Source organism: Osmerus eperlanus, chromosome 4 (assembly GCF_963692335.1).
Source record: "Osmerus eperlanus chromosome 4, fOsmEpe2.1, whole genome shotgun sequence".
Lineage (NCBI taxonomy): Eukaryota > Metazoa > Chordata > Actinopteri > Osmeriformes > Osmeridae > Osmerus > Osmerus eperlanus.
This window is the reverse complement of record NC_085021.1, coordinates 7,213,093-7,234,760: the sequence shown is the minus strand read 5'-3', so window position 1 is coordinate 7,234,760 and position 21,668 is coordinate 7,213,093. Positions and strand designations below refer to the sequence as shown.

At 42.4% G+C, this 21,668-nt stretch overlaps 1 protein-coding gene across 1 annotated transcript; it reads left to right on the top strand.

The window, feature by feature from the left end:
* The first annotated feature begins 3,746 nt into the window (after positions 1-3,746).
* Positions 3,747-21,151, top strand: samhd1 (SAM domain and HD domain 1). The gene is made up of 16 exons (XM_062458426.1): positions 3,747-4,034; positions 6,139-6,205; positions 6,900-6,972; positions 8,736-8,896; positions 8,999-9,114; positions 14,485-14,555; positions 15,117-15,269; positions 15,377-15,477; positions 15,584-15,692; positions 15,787-15,878; positions 17,361-17,476; positions 17,647-17,786; positions 18,112-18,204; positions 18,552-18,656; positions 19,278-19,415; positions 19,848-21,151. Exons 1-16 carry the CDS (start codon positions 3,860-3,862, stop codon positions 20,016-20,018), a joined length of 1,881 nt encoding a protein of 626 aa, XP_062314410.1. The 5' UTR covers positions 3,747-3,859; the 3' UTR covers positions 20,019-21,151.
* Positions 21,152-21,668: the final 517 nt, after the last annotated feature.

Below are 21,668 nucleotides of genomic sequence, written 5' to 3'. Positions count from 1 at the left end.
AACTTGTTCAAATGTAGTTATAGTAGTGTTTCTTATCAGAATCAGAATCAGAATGGGATTTATTCGCCATGAAAGTTTGCACAGACAAGGAATTTGCTTTGGCAGGAAGGTGCATACAATAAACATATACCTAAAATTTAAATATGTGGACTATCTATACTAAGGGTACATAAACTAGCAGTACTAAGTGGGATTAGAATAGAATTAAATATACAATAAAATAAAATATAAGTTGACGTAAATTACAATATAAAAATAAAAAAAATAAAAAAAATACAAATGTACAAGATACCATTTTGTAATGCAGTGCAAAAAGCAGTGTGTTTTAAGCAAGAAGTCATTAGAGTCAGTGTGGTCCCTTGGCCTTGTTGAAGAGGCCAACAGCGGAAGGGAAGAAACTGTTTTTGTGGCGTGAGGTATTGGTCCTGATGGACCGCAGCCTTCTGCCGGAGGGGAGTGACTGAAACAGGGAGTGTCCAGGGTGGGAGGAGTCGGCCACAATCTTCCTCGCTCGCCTCAGGGTCCTCGAGGTGTGCAGGTCCTCGAGGGTAGGCAGATTGCAGCCAATGTCCTTCTCAGCAGTGCGGATGATACGCTGCAGTCTGCTCTTGTCCTTGGCAGTGGCAGCAGCGTACCAGACGGTGATGGAGGAGGTGAGGATGGACTCTGAGTAGAAGTGCACCATCATTGTCTTTGGCAGGTTGAACTTCTTCAGCTGCCGAAGGAAGTACATCCTCTGTTGTGCTTTCTTGATGAGGGAGCTGATGTTCAGTTCCCACTTGAGGTCCTGGGAGAGGATAGTGCCCAGGAAGCGGAAGGACTCCACAGTGTTGACTGGGGAGTCACACAGGGTGATGGGGGTGAGTGGGGCTGTGTTCCTCCTGAAGTCCACAACCATCTCCACTGTCTTAAGAGCATTGAGCTCTAAGTTGTTCTGGCTGCACCAGGTCACCAGGTTGGCCGCTTCCCACCTATAATCAGACTCGTCTCCACCAGAGATGAGCCCAATAAGGGTGGTGTCGTCCGCAAACTTCAGGAGTTTGACGGACGGGTGACTGGAGGTGCAACTGTTGGTGTACAGGGAGAAGAGCAGAGGAGAAAGGACGCAGCCCTGAGGTGATCCGGTGCTGATGGACCGGGAGTCAGAGACTTGTGTTCTCAGCTTAACGCACTGCTTCCTGTCAGACAGGAAGTCTGTGATCCACCTGCAGGTGGAGTCGGGCACGTTCAGCTGGGAGAGCTTGTCCTGAAGCAGGGCGGGGATGATGGTATTGAAGGCAGAGCTGAAGTCCACAAACAGGATCCTGGCATAGGATGCTGGGGAGTCCAGGTGCTGTAGGGTGAAGTGGAGGGCCATGTTAACTGCATCGTCCACAGACCTGTTGGCTCTGTAGGCAAACTGCAGGGGGTCCAGTAGAGGGTCAGTGATGGATTTAAGGTGTGCCAGCACCAGGCGCTCGAAAGACTTCATTACCACAGAGGTCAGGGCGACGGGTCTGTAGTCATTATGTCCTGTTGGCCTTGGCTTTTTGGGCACAGGGATGATGGTGGAGGACTTGAGACAGGCTGGCACATGGCATGTCTCAAGGGAGGTGTTAAAGATGTAGGTAAACACCGGAGACAGCTGGTCAGCGCAGTGCTACAGCTGGTCAGCGCAGTGCTACAGCTGGTCAGCGCAGTGCTTATCAGTTAAGTATGAATGCAGGTGTACAGTATTTACAACCAGCAATACCAAGAAAGGCCAGTATGTACTGTACACTGTATGGGTGCAGTTTATGTAATTACAATGGGCATGGTGCAGTCTCATCTAAAATAATCTCAATTGAACCATCATAAAGTTGGGGGAAATCGCAAAACCATTTCTCTTGAAATGTCAACACTTTGTTGGCAAGAGTCTGCGGTTCTATAAATTGTGGGTGTGGCTGATATGGTTCTGTGCCACCACTGAGGTGACTAGACAGTGCTGTGCCACTGTCTCCTATACTGGTGCTGCTTGCAAAAAGGTTGACCCCCGGACCTGCCATGGCTGTGACACTATCATCTGAAGTCTCTCCCTGGCTCTTTCCCTTTCACCACCCTCACTGACTCACAGTCTGTCTCCTAGAAAAGAAATAAGATGTTTGCCATCCTCCTAACTACCAGTACCCAATACTACACAATTAATCACAACAACAATACCATTGCCTCAAATTAATCTTGGTTCATCTACCAGGTAGCTAGACAGTCAGTTAGGAAAGGTGAAACGGATTGCATTGACAGCTGGATTGACAGCTGTATGAGTTCACCCTTTACACAACGCAAACTGCAACCTTTTGTCATTTTAATATAATTCATGTTTTGGTTTTATATTTGGCTGGCTTCCCAAAATAGCTGAATATGCAGCTAGCGAGCCCCAATTCCGTTTGTGTGGTATTTGCCATCATCTTTGTTATAGCCAGTTTACTCCAGATCGGCACACAGGTGCTTCAAAGTCCCTAGAGACGATTTAGCTTTTGCAACTAGACCATTTAAGATAATTATGACAATGGTAGAATATAGTATAGTTCTGTTCAGTATCGCTACGCATGGCAAATGGATTTAGAAGAACTACAATATCCGTGCTGATCTTGGATTAAATTGACGATAGCAAAGTTTCCATCTTTTGACGACGCCAAATGGAATAGTGCTAGCTAATGTTTTCTCTATCGGTTTGTTTGCTAGCTATGCAAATGCAGCTAGCTTAGTGTGTGTGAACCCTGCCAACATAGTGAAATCGCTATGGTGCGATTAACTGGATTGATTTCACGTTAGCCACGTGCATTTCAAATGGTAGACACTCAAGTCACCTTGTCAGATATTACAACTACTTACTGGACATCAGCCACCAACGACACAAACAGATACTGTCCGATTTTCACACACGTACCTGCATCACTGCTGAGGGCTGGGGCTGTGGATCAAACCATTGTGGGACCAAGGGCGGGGTTTGAAATCTTTTTAAACTTCAAAAAGCGCCATTGTGTCCATAATCAGCAAAGCGCTTTCATTGCATATTATCAATGTTGTTGAAATTACATAGTTATGTTTACAGTGATTTATTGGGGGGGACAAATCATATTTTTCCCAGGATTGGGGGGGTCGTGTCCCCCCTGTCCCCCCCGGGATTTCCGCCCATGGAAGGAGTTGGCTAAGGCGAACGTTAGCGATTGGTTATGGCAGATCAGAGTGGCTCTGAGCATATCCAATAGTTTTAAACTTCAACAGAGTACCCGCCTTAAAAGGAAGATAACGCTTGTCAATGGAGCGAGCCCAGACTCTCTGTACAAATGAAATGTAGAGTCTGGTTAGGACCAATCTACTTGCTATGGCCTACCGAATAAATGCACAATTTCTAAAACAAAATGACTAATTATTGTTAAGCCATCTTACTATGATTATGATTACGATTATGATTATTAAGCTATTATTATTATCATTATTATTATTATTATTATGGGAAGGCCATAGCACTTGACCTGCCGAATAACTCCACTATAAGTTAAAACTAAAACATTTAAATTAAAAAGTGTAATTCACACACAAAAACTACTTTAGTGACCTGAGACCTTTATATAATATTGCATATTTACAAGAACCATACCAGGCATGGACCAGAATGAACTGTCTTGTGCTACTACAGCCCGCCCATCCAGGCTACCCATAGGCCTACGTCAGAACCTAGGCTATAAATGCCGGGCTTGACGTCGGCATTTTTTTTTTCGAAATTCACTGCAAGCAGTACAGTACGATCAAACTATTTGGCGCGAAATCTAGAAGTCATCTTCAACATTGCTATCAGATCACTCTAATCATAGATAATCGGGTAGAGTAGACAATCAAAATGGATAGTCGAAAACGTCCAAGAGAGGATTTGCCGGTGGCTAATCATTTCAAAACACCAGAGAAACGAGTCTCGGTCGTTAGGCGAAACAGGGACTTCATGCAGTGGGACGTTGAAGACACTTGCCGATACATGTGTCAGGAAGGACTCGGGTCATTGGAAGAGAGGTTCAGAGGTTGGTTTCTGATTCTACCTAGCCAGCATATCTATTAGCTTACACGCGTTTTACATGTGTAGGTGGCTAGCTAGCACATACAGCCTAGCCTAGCGGAGTCTGCCTCTACCAACTATTTGGTCATGCTATACAATTTGAGTGTTGTAGAAGGAACATCATTTTGCCCTCTTTCTTTTTTGGACTCTTTCTATACCATACTAATGGTTGTCATCCCAACTAAGTGCTAGCAGGGTTAACCTCGCTAAAAGTGTCTCGTGTACGTCCATGACATTTAATACTTTGTAGCCTGCTTACGACTTAGCGTTATAATATGAAGTCCGCTTGTTCAAACAGGCAGAAAACCCTGCCGTTCAGTTTTCACCTGGCAAATCTAAAACGAGTGTGACTATCAGTGGCGAAAATCTGCTATCAACTTTGGGGGGGACAATTATATGACATTTTCTCAAGAGCAATTTCTGAGGGGGACACCAAAATGACTGCTGTAACACAGCCTACATTGTAATATGTTAAATGTATATTGAGGAACCATAAGTAATACTCCTGGATCATTTATAGTTAGTAACTGAAGGGTCGTCTCAACTTGTTCAAATGTAGTTATAGTAGTGTTTCTTATCAGTCAAGTATGAATGCAGGTGTACAGTATTTACAACATAAATAAATAAATAAATGTCCTATAAATACAAATACATCATAAAGTTGGGGGAAATCGCAAAACCATTTCTCTTGAAATGTCAACACTTTGTTGGCAAGAGTCTGCGGTTCTATAAATTGTGGGTGTGGCTGATATGGTTCTGTGCCACCACTGAGGTGACTAGACAGTGCTGTGCCACTGTCTCCTATACTGGTGCTGCTGGCAAAAAGGTTGACCCCCGGACCTGCCATGGCTGTGACACTATCATCTGAAGTCTCTCCCTGGCTCTTTCCCTTTCACCACCCTCACTGACTCACAGTCTGTCTCCTAGAAAAGAAATAAGATGTTTGCCATCCTCCTAACTACCAGTACCCAATACTACACAATTAATCACAACAACAATACCATTGCCTCAAATTAATCTTGGTTCATCTACCAGGTAGCTAGACAGTCAGTTAGGAAAGGTGAAACGGATTGCATTGACAGCTGGATTGACAGCTGTATGAGTTCACCCTTTACACAACGCAAACTGCAACCTTTTGTCATTTTAATATAATTCATGTTTTGGTTTTATATTTGGCTGGCTTCCCAAAATAGCTGAATATGCAGCTAGCGAGCCCCAATTCCGTTTGTGTGGTATTTGCCATCATCTTTGTTATAGCCAGTTTACTCCAGATCGGCACACAGGTGCTTCAAAGTCCCTAGAGACGATTTAGCTTTTGCAACTAGACCATTTAAGATAATTATGACAATGGTAGAATATAGTATAGTTCTGTTCAGTATCGCTACGCATGGCAAATGGATTTAGAAGAACTACAATATCCGTGCTGATCTTGGATTAAATTGACGATAGCAAAGTTTCCATCTTTTGACGACGCCAAATGGAATATTGCTAGCTAATGTTTTCTCTATCGGTTTGTTTGCTAGCTATGCAAATGCAGCTAGCTTAGTGTGTGTGAACCCTGCCAACATAGTGAAATCGCTATGGTGCGATTAACTGGATTGATTTCACGTTAGCCACGTGCATTTCAAATGGTAGACACTCTGACAAGTCACCTTGTCAGATATTACAACTACTTACTGGACATCAGCCACCAACGACACAAACAGATACTGTCCGATTTTCACACACGTACCTGCATCACTGCTGAGGGCTGGGGCTGTGGATCAAACCATTGTGGGACCAAGGGCGGGGTTTGAAATCTTTTTAAACTTCAAAAAGCGCCATTGTGTCCATAATCAGCAAAGCGCTTTCATTGCATATTATCAATGTTGTTGAAATTACATAGTTATGTTTACAGTGATTTATTGGGGGGGACAAATCATATTTTTCCCAGGATTGGGGGGGTCGTGTCCCCCCTGTCCCCCCCGGGATTTCCGCCCATGCCTGGAAGGTGAAACACAACTCTGGTCCAATCTCTTTTCTTAAAAAAAGTGGTATCCTTACATTTTCTTCTTCGTTTGTTTCCATAGAGGAGAAGATCACAGGAGTAGGGCTACGCTACATTACTGAAACACAGCTGGAGAAGATGGGGATAGAGTAAGTGTGTGTTTTTGTTTGGCTCAATTAAACATGCAATTCCTGTCATTAGCACTTTCACTAGGCCTAATTTATATCACAACAGCAGCAATACAAATTCAACAGAAAAGAAACGCCAAACTGTTTATGCTAAATACTTCCTCTGGATGTATGCATTTGATTAATTAAGATAACTTGCATAACTGAAAATAAATGCCCTTTTACAACTACAGTACAAATCTGAGGATTGTAGAGGTTAGTTTTGGGACACCCATATCAAGTCGCAAACCTCAATACTTCAGTGATCTATGCAGTTTGTGCTCCTGCACAGCCTATCAAATCTCAGAGAGCCCTGAATCATGTTGTGTGCGTGTGTGCGTGCGTGCATGCGTGCGCACCACTGTTTCCCAGGTGGGTTGTGGTTGGTAAGCCACTTTAATGGATGGCAAGGCAGTGGTATGCCACAAGTGTTCAGTCTATAAGAAAAACAGCTGTACATGTACTGTCAAAGCCAAAGTCTTTTGAATTGTTGGATTGCAGTGCACTTGCTGGACAGTCCGGGACCAGTGCACTTGCTGGACAGTCCGGGACAGTCCGAGACCGGGTTCTCACACAAACAAAATAGTCTTTATCTGTATGTCAAGGATGTTTTAGCCTAGTTTCACTGTGTTTAGGTCTACTTCTCATATCTCTTGTGGGGCATTGCCTCCCTTAGACCCCTTGGCACCAGACTGCAGGTCCTGCACAGCCTGCGGAAGCTCTGGCAGATAGTAGCCGAGACTATCAAGGTAACACCACACACTTTCATTCTGCTTCCTCTTTCAAGGCCGGAGGGAGGGAGGGAGGGAGGGAGGGAGGGAGGAAGGGAGGGAGGAAGGGAGGGAGGGAGGAAGGGAGGGAGAGGGAAGGGGGGGAGGGAGGGAGGGAGGGAGGGAGAGGGAAGGGGGGGAGGGAGGGAGGGAGGGAGAGGGAAGGGGGGGAAGGAGGGAGAGAGGGGAGGGAGGGAGGGAGGGAGGGAGGGGGGGGAGGGAGGGAGGGAGGGAGGGAGGCAGGGAGGGAGGGAGGGAGGGAGGGAGGGAGAGGAGGGGGAGGATACAAAAAGTAAACAAGTTTGAAAACACACAAAGATGCAAGACCGGTGAGTCTGCATGAGGGTGGCCCAGTTGGTGGTAGGAACAATAGAAAGGGTGTTGTGTACATTTTTGAGGGTGAATCGCCAAGGTCAAAGGTGCACACAAACAGGAAGAAGCTCATCATGACGTGTGTATTGTCTCTCTGTTCTCTCTGTCTATTGTTTAGTCGTGCCCTGGAGCTGTTGATGTGTCAAGCAAAAATGATAGGCATGACGACTAACTAAATTTTTCCAGCTCCCTGCACCTTTATAGGGCATATGTGTGGCAAGGCACTTCATCCTACTTGCCTCGGGAGAAATGTCCCTGTACTTACTGTAAGTCGCTCTGGATAAGAGCGTCTGCTAAATGACTAAACGTAAATAACATTGCAAATTAATGAAATCAATTACAAGGCAAACATGTAACAAAATGAAGGTTAACTCTTAGCTACACTACCATGATTATTGTAAACCAGAGATAGAAAGCAAGATGTGAGGAAGGAGTACAAGGACAAGCCAGAGCTGAGGAGAAGCCCAGAGGAGATCAAGAATCCACGGAACAATGCTTCGCAATTCCTTTTATACACAAGAACAACCAATCAGACCAAATCTTGACCCTTACTTATCAACATATGACTAGCAATGCTACAGTAAGTTACACAATGGGGTGTGAGAGCCATCAAGTTGAGACCGTCAAGCAACTCCAGATTTTATCATATGAGAGGTGGGGGCAGGTTGACACCCAGTCTTACACCATGTACTCGCCACTGGGCAAAGACAATAGCGTAGATTCAAGCCCTCGAAAGACCTCATTCGTGCTCTTCCGAGTAATAGTGGGTATTTAGTATGATATATCCTCTTAATACATGTTTATAAAATTAGACCACAAAAAGCCATCTTTCCAGTTAAGGAGTGTTCACTGCTGGCAGCTGATTTTAGTCATCTCACATGCTGGGCGAAGCTGTAATAATTGCCCAGCCCTATCAGGTATTGGAGGAGTGTTCACTGCTGGCAGCTGATTTTAGTCATCTCACATGCTGGGCGAAGCTGTAATAATTGCCCAGCCCTATCAGGTATTGGAGGAGTGTTCACTGCTGGCAGCTGATTTTAGTCATCTCACATGCTGGGCGAAGCTGTAATAATTGCCCAGCCCTATCAGGTATTTCACCTCCTGTACCCTTGCTGATTTCTAACAGGTCAATACTGAAGGCCCACTATTAAAAGCATCTCAAAGAGAGACGTCATGCACAGGCGTAATCCATTTGTCACTGATTCCGTTCGAGAATTCAATACATATATTATATGAACTAATGCAAAGCTAAAATCTTAGTTTTCTGTGATTTCAAAGTTGTTAGCTCAGATCAGGAATTTGATGAATTGCCCAACCTTAGTGGTTGTAGTAGTAGTGATTTCTTATTCCCGACCTGTTTCAACCTTCAGGTGTTCAATGATCCCATACATGGGCATGTGGAGATGCACCCTCTGCTGGTCCGCATCATTGACACACCCCAGTTCCAGAGACTTCGCTTCATCAAGCAGCTTGGGGGGACCTACTTTGTCTTTCCCGGGGCGACCCACAACCGCTTTGAACACTCCATAGGGTAGGAAGGAGTTCATTTGTTTTGAAATGTGTATTTGATTTAGTTCGATGGTTGCTGTGTGCTTACTGTTAACTGGTTGTGTGTGTGTTTGTGTCGGTCTAGAGTGGGCCACCTGGCAGGGCGACTGGTCCAGGAGCTGAATGATCGACAGCCAGAACTTCTCATCTCTCGCAGAGACATCCTCTGTGTGCAGATCGCTGGCCTCTGCCACGACCTGGGTGAGGAAAACACACACTCAACCTTGTTCACCCTCTATGAACTGTAATGACTGCACTCAAACCCCCCAAACAAGTTGGCCTGGTTCCTTAACCGGTTCCGTTCAGGATTCTTGGAACCTTGGTGCTTAGTGAGCCCGCCCACTTTTCCACCCGTTTTGATCTGAACCATCGTAATCAAGGATGCGTCATCGATGGTGTGTGGAGCATTTGTTTTGCTTGGCATTTGTTTGGCATTTGTTTTTGCCTTTGAGTGAACCCAACTTCGGCCAACTCGTCGACTAGTTTTGCACGCAGCTCACCCTTGGTGCTCCCTAGCGGCTCCTGATCTTCAGGAGAGATGACCAACATGTCACCAAGCATTGGGGCTCATCAGCAGACCACTACAGGCTCTTTTTTTCCCCTCACTTGACTTCTCCAACGTTTTCTTCTCCATCCTCTTGTTCCTATATGACACACCGAAACCGTACTGAAACTGCTCTCACCAAAATAATTAACAACCTCAGACTAAACTCTGATGCAAATAAAGTCTCTATCCTTATCCTGTTAGATCTCAGTGCAGCATTTGATACAATTGATCACGACATCCTAATCAATAGACTGGAAAAGCTTATTGGGTTCACGGATAGTGTATTGAACTGGATGAAATCATATATCACAGGAAGGAAGTTTTATGTTAGTTTAGGTGACCATAGGTCCAAGAAACATGAGAACTGCTACGGGGTTGCTCAAGGAAGCTGCTTAGGTCACCTGGCAGGGCGACTGGTCCAGGAGCTGAATGATCGACAGCCAGAACTTCTCATCTCTCGCAGAGACATCCTCTGTGTGCAGATCGCTGGCCTCTGCCACGACCTGGGTGAGGAAAACACACACTCAACCTTGTTCACCCTCTATGAACTGTAATGACTGCACTCAAACCCCCCAAACAAGTTGGCCTGGTTCCTTAAAACCTGTTTACGCTCCTGTTTCGCTCGCGAGACAAAAATGCTGCCTCCCCCTTCCTCAGTTACGACGCACTAAATTCTAAAAAATATATTTTTTAGACGCTACACATGTTATACATCGTTGGAAAGCTACGATTCTTGTGCTTCCATTGAAATAAACCAATTCAAGATCAAGTCGCAATAGCAAGCAAAGTCAACGTCTTTTTCCGGTGAACATTCCTTCAACAATGCCAAAGAAAAAAGTTGTACTCACCCTAAGTTGTTCAAATAGGTCCAGGTGTGCAAATTATGCCATCAAAACTTGATCTGCGTAAGTCCCAAGGGTTCAAAGTATCTAACCATGTAAAGTAATTCGTCCAAATACAATGTTTTACGTTCATGAATAGCCATTATCCTTTGTTTCATTATGCAAGTTAGCCGACGGAAGAAACAACTTGTTCACATAAAAGTGTTATTTTCTCAGATTTATCAACAGAGTATTTACAAAATGAAGGTCTCAAAATGTCCGTTGAACCCTCCCCTTTTGATTGACACCTTGTTCGACCCAATAGGAGCTTCCATGCCCCGTTGACAGCCCTCTAAAGCCAACTAGGTCTGTGCGTCCTGCCCCCCCCCGCCCCCCCCCCCCACACTCGTTCTAAACAAATTTCTCGAACTGGCTTCGACTGGCTCTGAAATTAGCTCGTTAGCCTTGTAGCTGACAGCTAGCTGAAAATGCCAATACCTCATTTGTATGCGTCTGTGGAGCCTTCAAAATAACAGTCGATTGCGCAATATGGTTGACAGAATCAGTGTTCTTTGTGCGCCAATCCTTGGAATCAGATAAAGCACTCCAATGTGTTCATGCTTCAGTTTTTGTGTTTCAGTATTACTAATTAGGGATTTAGCTATTATATATGATAGTTCTAAGTACCACCTTTCATTAGAGATAACAATTATGAAAAATAATACCTTTTTATTTGACCTTGACCTTGGTTACAAAGGGTCATTTTGGAGTCTCCAAAAGACCCTTTTAGAAAATTCCTGGATGTACTCTTATAAAAACATGTGTCAAATATGAATATATTGTGGTATTATGTTTGACTTTTGATTTTAATTGGGTAAGGCTTCAACCTGTGGTCCAATTTAGTCTTCCAGATAATACCTACCACCTCTAGGCCTATTCAGGCCTCTGTTTTCAAAACAAAATCTAGGCGGAAATAGAAATTTTCACTTTCCTTGTGTTCAAGCTTCTATTACTCAACACTAGAAGGACTGACAGGGGTCCTGACAACAGGGGACATAACTTCAGAGTGTCAGCTTTCAAAAGAGATCATTTACATGCATGTACTCCAAATGGTTCAAGAACAGCTTCCAATTTACTTTGGGTATGCTGTTTAGGCGTTTTCAGGCAAATTTAACAGGAACATGAAAAGGTTAACCGGTTCCGTTCAGGATTCTTGGAACCTTGGTGCTTAGTGAGCCCGCCCACTTTTCCACCCGTTTTGATCTGAACCATCGTAATCAAGGATGCGTCATCGATGGTGTGTGGAGCATTTGTTTTGCTTGGCATTTGTTTGGCATTTGTTTTTGCCTTTGAGTGAACCCAACTTCGGCCAACTCGTCGACTAGTTTTGCACGCAGCTCACCCTTGGTGCTCCCTAGCGGCTCCTGATCTTCAGGAGAGATGACCAACATGTCACCAAGCATTGGGGCTCATCAGCAGACCACTACAGGCTCTTTTTTTCCCCTCACTTGACTTCTCCAACGTTTTCTTCTCCATCCTCTTGTTCCTATATGACACACCGAAACCGTACTGAAACTGCTCTCACCAAAATAATTAACAACCTCAGACTAAACTCTGATGCAAATAAAGTCTCTATCCTTATCCTGTTAGATCTCAGTGCAGCATTTGATACAATTGATCACGACATCCTAATCAATAGACTGGAAAAGCTTATTGGGTTCACGGATAGTGTATTGAACTGGATGAAATCATATATCACAGGAAGGAAGTTTTATGTTAGTTTAGGTGACCATAGGTCCAAGAAACATGAGAACTGCTACGGGGTTGCTCAAGGAAGCTGCTTAGGTCCATTACTTTTTTCTCTTTATATGTTACCACTCGGCGACATAATCAGAGAACATAACATAGATTTCCATAGCTATGCGGATGACACACAACTATATATATCCACTGAACCCAACGATGCAACGGCCATCAATTCCATTACCAACTGCCTGTTGGCAATAAACAAATGGATGAACGCTAACTTTCTTAAATTAAATGAAGACAAAACCGAAGTCCTACTATGTGGCCCCAAATCCAAAAGAGAGATGCTTATTAAGAATCTTGGAGGTTTAACCCCCTGTCTTAAACCAGAGGTGAAGAATCTCGGTGTAATCCTGGACTCAGATTTGAATTTCAACTCTCACATTAATAAAGTGACCAAAACAGCTTTCTTTCACCTGAGGAATATAGCAAAGGTACGACCATTCATAAACCAAAATGATGCAGAAGTTAATTCATGCTTTTATATCCAGCCGGCTGGACTACTGTAACGCACTTTTCACTGGTATTCCCAAGAAAACCACTGAAAGACTACAGCTCATTCAAAATTCTGCAGCTAGATTATTAACCAAAACTAAAAGGAGAGAACACATTAGTCCTGTCCTAGCTACTTTGCACTGGCTCCCTGTTACCTTCAGAATTGACTTTAACCCTTGTGTTATCTTCGGGTCGTTCTGACCCATCAGTCATTGTGACCCACCGTCGTATTGCGACAACTTTACCGCATACAAAAACAAAGTGAAGCATTTTCTTTTAACCGTTGGGCTGTCTCAGACCCCCCACATTGCGAAGGTTAAAAGAAAATTATTTTTATTTGTTTTTGTATTGGGTAAAATTGGGTAAACACAACGATGGTTCGTTATGAACCTTTGGGTCATGTGACCCGAAGGCAGCACGAGGGTTAAGGTCCTTTTCCTCACATACAAAGCTCTACACGGACAAGGACCTAGCTACATTGCTAACTCCTTTATAAACTACACACCAGCTAGAACACTGCGATCATCAAATGCAGGCCTATTAAAGGTCACCAGAAGCAGTCATAAGAAGATTGGTGATTCGGCCTTTGTCAATTACGCCCCAAAACTATGGAACAAATTACCCATAAATATTAGGGAAGCAAACACTCTAGACATTTTTAAAAGACAGCTTAAAACCTACCTTTTTACCGAAGCATTTAAGTAATTTTATCTCAAAAGGGTTTTCCTACTTTTATTAATTATATTATTGTTACTTTTAAGATGCATGTTTAAAGTTGGTTTCTCTCTTGAACAGAGATCTTATTGGGATTTTTATTTTTGTTTGAATTGTTTATCACTTGTATTATTGTTTTTATTGATTTTATGTAAAGCACCTTGAGCTGCAATTCTTGTATGAAATGTGCTATATAAATAAAGTCTTACTTACTTACTTACTTACACCCTCTGATGTGGTCACAGTTCGCACTTCAGGTCAAGGAAAGCCGGTGTTTTGGGGGTATCGGCTTGGATCCAACTTTTCAGGTTTAGAACAATGTGTTTTTGGTCAAAATGCTCAGAACAGTTCAGAATTGGGTGCGTCGAATGGAACGGAACCCTGTCCGTGGTAGGAAGGGCTGACTCCCACTTCCCCCACAAGCAGTGCTGTGGTGAGAGATGGACAGGATACATTTCTACAAGTGCTCATTCAGAAAGTAAAAGCATAGGATTGAATGCTTATCTTGGTCCTGTACTCTGTATTTGAGGTCAAAAGAATATAATTACCAGATGGTTCAAGTTCAGACTGTTTTGGATGAACTGTAAATTATAACATGTGCCCCATGTTAGGATTCCAAAGTTCTTGGAGAGTTGGATTGTTTTCCATAATTGAGCTCACCGGTGATTGTTTTGCTGAACCTGTTGAAATGGGTTGAGTCTGGTCTTATGCAAGAGTGCTTTTATAGCTTTTATTTGAGTTGTATGACTTTATGACTGAGTATTATGAATGTGTATCATCATGCTGTGTTTCCCATGTTGTTATATCACTTCATGTCACCATGGCAAAAACAAAGCCTTGAATCAGGACTAGACAAAGGGTATACTACAAGCCTTAACAACACAATTGAATACACCTGCAGCCTAATATTGACATTCTCAACTATAGCCTAACAATAGCCTGGAATATGGGTAATATATATAAGAATGTGTGTAAAGGTGCTTGAATTGCCATGTGGTTCAGCTGATACAAAGGGAATTACCTCAATTTAAGCTAATCGTCTGCAAATACCTTGTTTTTTGTAAAATCAAAAAAGACAGAATATAAAACAAACAAAAAATAAAAACTCAATTGGAACTGAATTACGCCGCCCCCCCTTTTCTTTGTTTTGACATCCCAGCCTAACCTTTTTCTTTTATGCATATACAGGACATGGCCCATTCTCCCACATGTTCGACGGGATGTTCATCCCCAAAGTCCGTCCAGAAACCAAATGGAAGGTAAAGGGATTTTGTCCGTTAAGACTCTGAAAAGCAGCATTCGGTGTGTTTTTTCCCCCCACAATACTTTCATTCAGAAAGCACACGCACACACAGACAAATACAAACAATTGAGGGAAAGCATTTCTCAACACCCATTATGACATGGTGTCCTGGCCTTTGTACAAACATGCTTTGTAAACTCCATAGCTTTCAGAGTCCACTGTTTCCAAGATAATATATACTGTGTATACAACATTTTATATTTTTCCTTCCATAATGTATATTCCCACCAAGTTAGACTGGGACAATGGCATAATGGTATATAGTCTGCAAATATGTACAGGTGCAGAACAGCAGCAATAACTCTATTGGAAATATGGAGTCATTATTACAGCCCTTGGTGATAAGAGGTAGATAAACATGAGTTACGCTCACATGTACGACATATGTGACTCACATTATTAAATAAATAAAGATTGTGTAGGGCACTTGAGAAAAGAATGATTGCCTTTTTATGTAAGTTTGAGGGTGGGGCAGTGTACCTGTACTTTTTTTTTAAATTGTTGTCGTGCTCTGCAGCATGAGATGGCTTCCCTGGCCATGTTCGACCACCTGGTGCACAAGAATGAACTGGCTGAAGTGATGGAGCAGCATGGTCTGGTTCTGCCTGAAGACCTGGACTTCATCAAGGAACAAATCGCTGGACCGACAGACAAAACCACAGGGGCATCGGTGAGATCCAATGAAAACATCCAAGGTTGACTTAAAAGCTGATTAAAAACTTGTTTTTATGTTCGTTGTTATGGAAGCTCCTTATGCATTTCGACTCCCATTCCCAGTGGCCTTACAAAGGTAGACAAGAAGAGAAATCCTTCCTTTATGAGATTGTAGCCAACAAGAGAAACGGCATCGATGTTGACAAATGGGACTACTTTGCCCGGTAAGTTCAACCACAAACAAAATAACTGTTCTTCAGCATAATTAACCATGCTGTAACACATTTTCCTCTCTTTCTCTTTCTGACACACACACACACATACACACAGGGACTGCTACCACCTGGGCATTCAAAATAACTTTGACTACCACCGCTTTCTGAAGTTTGCCCGAGTGTGTGAGGTGGACGGGAAGAAGCACATCTGTACCAGAGATAAGGTGCTGTAGCCTGGCTAACCCTCAACCTTCAAACTGATTATGACAACCTATTTAAAGTTTGTTAACTGTACCCTTGATGTTTCTCCTTCAACAGGAAGTAGGTAACCTGTATGACATGTTCCACACCAGGAACTGCCTGCACAGACGGGCCTACCAGCACAAAGTGGGCAACATCATTGAGACTATGTGAGTACTGGATCTGTAAATGCCTACCAGGATAAACGGGAAGATTGTGTGTAAAAAAAAAAACTAGAGAGGGTACAATTTCTGGGGAAATTGTAGGGTGTGCTTCCTTGCGTCGGTTGCACAGAGGTCCGTTTTTGAATGACATTTTTACAACTGATATTTCTGTATACTTTATATAAAAATGCATACTTATTATTTATAAAGATTACATAGATTTAAAAGCATTTTTTTTTTGCTGCTCATTTACAACTGAAAATACAAGTGAAGTGTAGAATGAAATAGATGTCTTATTTCACCTGCAAGAGGCAGCCTCATCGTTGAATCAAAACGAATAAATTTGGCAGACCGGTGTAAAAATTGACCTAATCTCTATGACTTAAACGTCCTTTTAAGTTTTTCCCTTCTCGTGATATTTTAAGGAATTTAGCCTACTCATATTGCATTCATTCATGAATAAAGAACCCCCTTTGAAGATTATTCTACGACGTTACCGGCAGTAGAAGATGGAATCGCGATTCAAACAGTACCATCTGCTAACTGAAAATATGCCCCCCAAAACGTAAATAAGCTTGACATTTACGTTTCCGAAAGTAGATGTACTTCCTTAATAAAATCAGCTTATATTGTACATTACACGTCACAATTGTGTGTCATATCAGAAAGTAAAATTAGTAAATAGTTATCACCCTGGCCTCTTTGCTTGTGGCGTTTCTGAAGCTGCCTTGCAGTAAAGCAGTTAGCTTAGCTATCTCCCAGAAGTTAACGAGCTGCTAAACTAATGTTCTGCTAGAGGTAGTCACGCGAGTTTTTCGTGACGTTAGTGACGTAAGTAGCGTCATTGACTGTGGCTAGCAAGTTAGCCACCGTTAGCTTCACTTTTCGCCACAAAAACTTAATTTCCACTTAAACCATGCAACGGAATGTAAATCCCAATAGAAGCAACTCAATCGCTACCAAGACAAAACTTTTGACACCTAGGTTGTCTATGTAGGACAAATATTGACTGAGTTTTAGGGGGGCAAAAAGAATAATAAAAATAATATATATGTGAGAGAACAAAGGTTGTGCCCTTGCCGAAGGCAAAGCACACCCAAATACAAGTAAAGCACATTTGAAAATAATATAATAATTTGCAAGGATAGATTCCCTGAGGTGGTACATGTCCCACATGCATGAAGACTTAAAAGGACGATCTTTCTCTTCTAGTAGTCAGCCTCCTTTTCTTTTGACTATGATGGAATGCACTGGCCTTTGAGCAACAGCTGTGTTACGATGTGTTCTCCTCCAAAGACCAGGACAACTCAGTCCAAATATTGTCTTCCTCCACAATCCTCCACAATCCCTTTAACCTTTTGTCCTGCCTAAGGAAAGGCTCTCCATAATACCATGAAACCAGCTTCGACTCAGTACCTGACGTCTTTCCAGAGTGCTCAAGAGACTGTTGCTTGTGTTGAGGAGACAAGCGTGTGTGTGTTTGTTCAGGATCACGGAGGCCTTCATCAAAGCAGACCCACACATCCAGGTTAAAGGCTCGGGTGGACAGCTATTCACCATCTCCACAGCCATAGACGATATGGAGGCCTATTCTAAACTTACAGGTAGGCTCAGTGAGTTTTTTTCTCTCAATGTTTTAATCAAAGAAACCCACAATTTAAGGAAAACTGCATGGTTTGCTGCCCTTGGCGGAGTATTTTGATTAGGATGTCATATTCCCCTCCCCCTGTTTTACACTGGCTTTCTTTCTTTCTTTCTCTCTCTCCTCATGTAGACCATGTGTTTGAGCAGATCCTCTACTCCTCCCCTCCTGAGCTGGCTGAGGCAAGAGAGATTCTAGAGAACATCACCTGCCGACGTCTCTACAAGTGTGTGGGCCAGACTCAGGCTGAGAAACACCTGGAGATCTCACAGGTGTGTGTGACTGTATAGCTGGTCGCACAGATGTTTAGAATCCCCGTTGAGCTGAAATACCTCATTTCAAATTAAACACACTGTCAAAAGTAAGAAAGTTACAAATATTTGTTTACATTTTTGTTTTCCAAATGTTTCAAGTAGGTAAGATTTTTAAATATTTCTTTACACATTACATTTCTTTAGCCAGACAAACTTTACTTGTCATGATTCCATATCTACGACTGTAAAACTGGGAAGTCAAGAGGTGTAACCAATTATGTATATTATGAGACCATCCAGCAAAATATTTTGCCTACGAAAGTCACCCACTTCTGTCTGGCAGGAAGTCCTCCTGAAGTGGGCTGACCAGGTGGCAAGATCCAGGCCTCAGATGGACCCAGCTGCTGGTCTGCAACCAGAGGACTTTGTAGTTAATGTGAGTGTCCTGTCTTTGTGTGTCAAGTTTTTAAAGCAGACCAATCTATCAGCGTCACAGCAGTGTATTCAACACAGGTACCCAGTTTGCATTTGGATTGGTGGAAGTGATGTTCTTGGACGGATGTCATGCTAGCTTATTACACAGCTTTTGTTGAATACTCAATTCTGATTGGTCCATTATGGCTTTCTCCGGTCTGTTATTTCTGAATTGCAGACCACCGCTATGAATGACAAATTGTTGCTATGGACGCAGTTCTGATCATTTACTCTGAAGAACCACGTCCAATCAAATCAATCCACAGACAGAAGTCCATTCCAATATATAACGCCCTTCTTCTGTGTCAGGTCATCAACATGGACTATGGGATGAAGGAGAAGAACCCAATCAATAATGTGCGCTTCTACTGCAAGAACGACCCCACCAAAGCCATTCAAATCCGCAAGAATCAGGTACGAATCATATTGCCATTTCTAAAACCACTCCATTTGATGAACTTCCTCCTGCCCAAAAACTGGTCTGCAAACCTGAAATATGACATATTTCATATTATAGAATGAATACAATGCCTTTCTAATCCACAACTCTGCAAGCTGTGTATTCCCACCAAGAGGAGGCTCAGCTGTCCGATTAAAAAAACGAAATCAAGACAGTTTTCGGGGACTCGGCCTCTTAACTTTTTGCAGCTCATACTTGTGACTCGTGTCTCACTCTAGTGTCCCAGTCACGAGCCGTCCGCGTAAACTATTTAATATTTTCAAAGCTCTATATAGCAATCTGTATTCCCCCAGTCATCAACAAAGGTATGCTCCTGTCATTTTGATCTTTTTCATGCCACCTCAGGTGCATTTTTCATAGCGTTCACATAGAGGAGGTGTATCACGTTATGGGAGTGTGGCAGTGTCTCAAGCACAGTGTCCTCTAGGATTCTTTTGCAGTGGGGGCAGTTCTGTCTGGAAAATGACAACCCCTCCCTGTCTTTAAACTAACCAGTGTCATTTCACACTGATACATCCAGTACACATGCTTTAGTTAAATGAACAGCGAGTCAGCAGAACCTCCTCTCTGCCCAGGTGTCCAAGCTCCTGCCTGAGAGGTTTGCGGAGCAACTCATCCGGGTCTACTGTAAGAAGACTGATGAGAGGAGCGTGGAGGCTGCAAAGAAGCACTTTGTCCAATGGTGCATGGACATGAACTTCTCCAAACCACAGGTGGGTGAGACAGTCCAGACAATTCCATTGTATTTAACCCTAACCCTCTACATGTATCTTTACAAATCCTCTGATAACCACTCCAAATACAGCACACGCTGTTAAACCCTGTGGATGGAAGTTGAACTTGTTGTAGTCTTTGTGGAAAGTCGAATCCAGAATGTGACATCACTGCTGAAACAAAGGAGACACTCACCTGAGAATTAAGCAGCTCTTCAACCACCAGTCATTGTACGATATGCCTGCAGCAGACCAGCCACTGAATTGCCTCTAAACGTTTTTACTCTTTTTGTAAAAGTTGTCTGTGTGGCATGTAGAAATCAGTGGTTTTGTGGCTTCAGTAGTTGGACAAACGTATGAACGTCTGCTAATCGAATGCCATGAATTCAGCCCTTGTTTGGAACTGAAATTCTGACTCTTACGATTGTGCAGGACGGAGATGTGATTGCGCCTGAACTTACCCCTTTGAAAGCAAGCTGGGCCAACCATTATGGTGAAGATGATGATGATGATGATGAAGGTGATGAAGGTCACAGCCGGGAAGGAAATGTCTGGACTAGTATGAATGGGCAACAGGAGAAAGCTAGGTCTAGACTCTTTTAGGAGAAGTCTAACTTGGTTGTTACAGTTCTTCTATCATCTTTTATTTCCATTTTATAATTTTACTTTCAGATATTTTTCAGTTGGCATGTTTTCAATGTCAATGTATCTATGTTTTATATAATGCCTTTATTCAGTATGATCATGGAATCATAACAAATATTCCTCAGGTGAGCTCTGTGCTTTCGTGTCACCAAACATATTCTAGCTTTTCTAATGTTCACTTTTTGGTGCACAAGAGATCCTCCAGCTTTTATATGAGAGCCAAGGTTAAGGTCTGATCCATCAAGGTGAAAGTTACACTTAAAATCCTTTTGGACTATCATGTTAAATATACTGTCTGTTCTGTTCTTGTTTTCTCAAAGCTGAATGTATATTTATTTTGGAAGGTTTGCAGTAAATGATACATAAATGTATGCATCAGAACATCTTTCTTCAGGGCATTGTCAATATTTTGTTAACAACATTGCTAATGCTGTTATTGTTGTCATCTAAATTAACACCAGTTCCTCCCCACCAACCCGCACTTTCTCCCTTGCAAATAGAATTATGGGTTTGAGCATCATAGTTACTAATGGGTCAAATGTATGCTGTTTGTGATTAGGATTTGAAATTAAGACTTGTCATCTTTAGTGTATACATTTGTGCAACTACATAGTAAACCTATAGTTATGTTTTTAAGATGAGGTTACTATGGGGATTCTTTGTAGGTCTAGATGATACACAGGAGTAAAGTGCTATTTAAAGTAATATTTTGTTGACACGTTTTTGACTGCATGTGGGGTTACATTTACCCAACGTTATTGACATGTATTACCTTTTACTTGGTTTCTGTGTTTGCTGTGCTAAGTTTTCTACTATGTTTACACTTTAACTTGACCATATCTATTATTACCAGTTATGAAGTACAATTCATAACTGGAGTTTGGAGTATAATTTAGAAAGCGTAATGGCTGTGTACCTACTTTACCAAAGCAATATATTTCCTAGAGCCAAACCCTGAAAGACTAACTGTTTTGTCATGCTGTGTCCATTTGTAGTTCCCATTGATGTTGGAAACAGTATGTTTTGTCTCGTCATTTGAAAAATGAATCTGATGTGGCTGACCCCTGCATATAAAATATATCTTTCTCTCATTTGACTGTTATTTTATTAGTGTTACTTGTAGTTCACATCTCCCAACAGCAACTTGAAACAATCGCTCCACTGTGATATAGAGAGTAATGTTCTTACTGGAATGCACAGCGTTCTAATTCAGGGGGACCAGAGGATTGGGGTCACTGACTGATCAGAGAAGTGCAGAGGCCATAGCAGCACTTTGTCCCATGATGCAACAACCAAACCCTATCTAATACCATGAGGAAGAGGGAAGATACATAACAAGCCACTAGAATGCAAAATCACCTGAAATAACCTATTGAAATTTGAATGATTGTCAAATATCTGCCAAAAAGTTAGTGGACTTGTACAGTGACCTTTAGGGTTTTCCCCTCTATTGTGATGAGAATGAAGTTGGAGCAGTTTTTCCCCACAGTTTATTCCTATAGTTTTTTTATATTATTGAGCAATGTTGTTGCATTCTAGCAATCTCTGGAACAAGAAATTCCTTCAGGATTGATAAAGTTTGATCTAATCCAAAAAACTGAGACATGT

Coding starts and splice junctions, on each gene's coding strand:
- samhd1 (XM_062458426.1), top strand. CDS start 3,860: ATGGATAGTCGAAAACGTCCAAGAGAGGATTTGCCGGTGGCTAATCAT. Junction 8,897..8,998: donor CGCTTTGAACACTCCATAGG/GTAGGAAGGAGT, acceptor GTGTCGGTCTAG/AGTGGGCCACCTGGCAGGGC. Junction 15,879..17,360: donor GGCAACATCATTGAGACTAT/GTGAGTACTGGA, acceptor GTGTTTGTTCAG/GATCACGGAGGCCTTCATCA.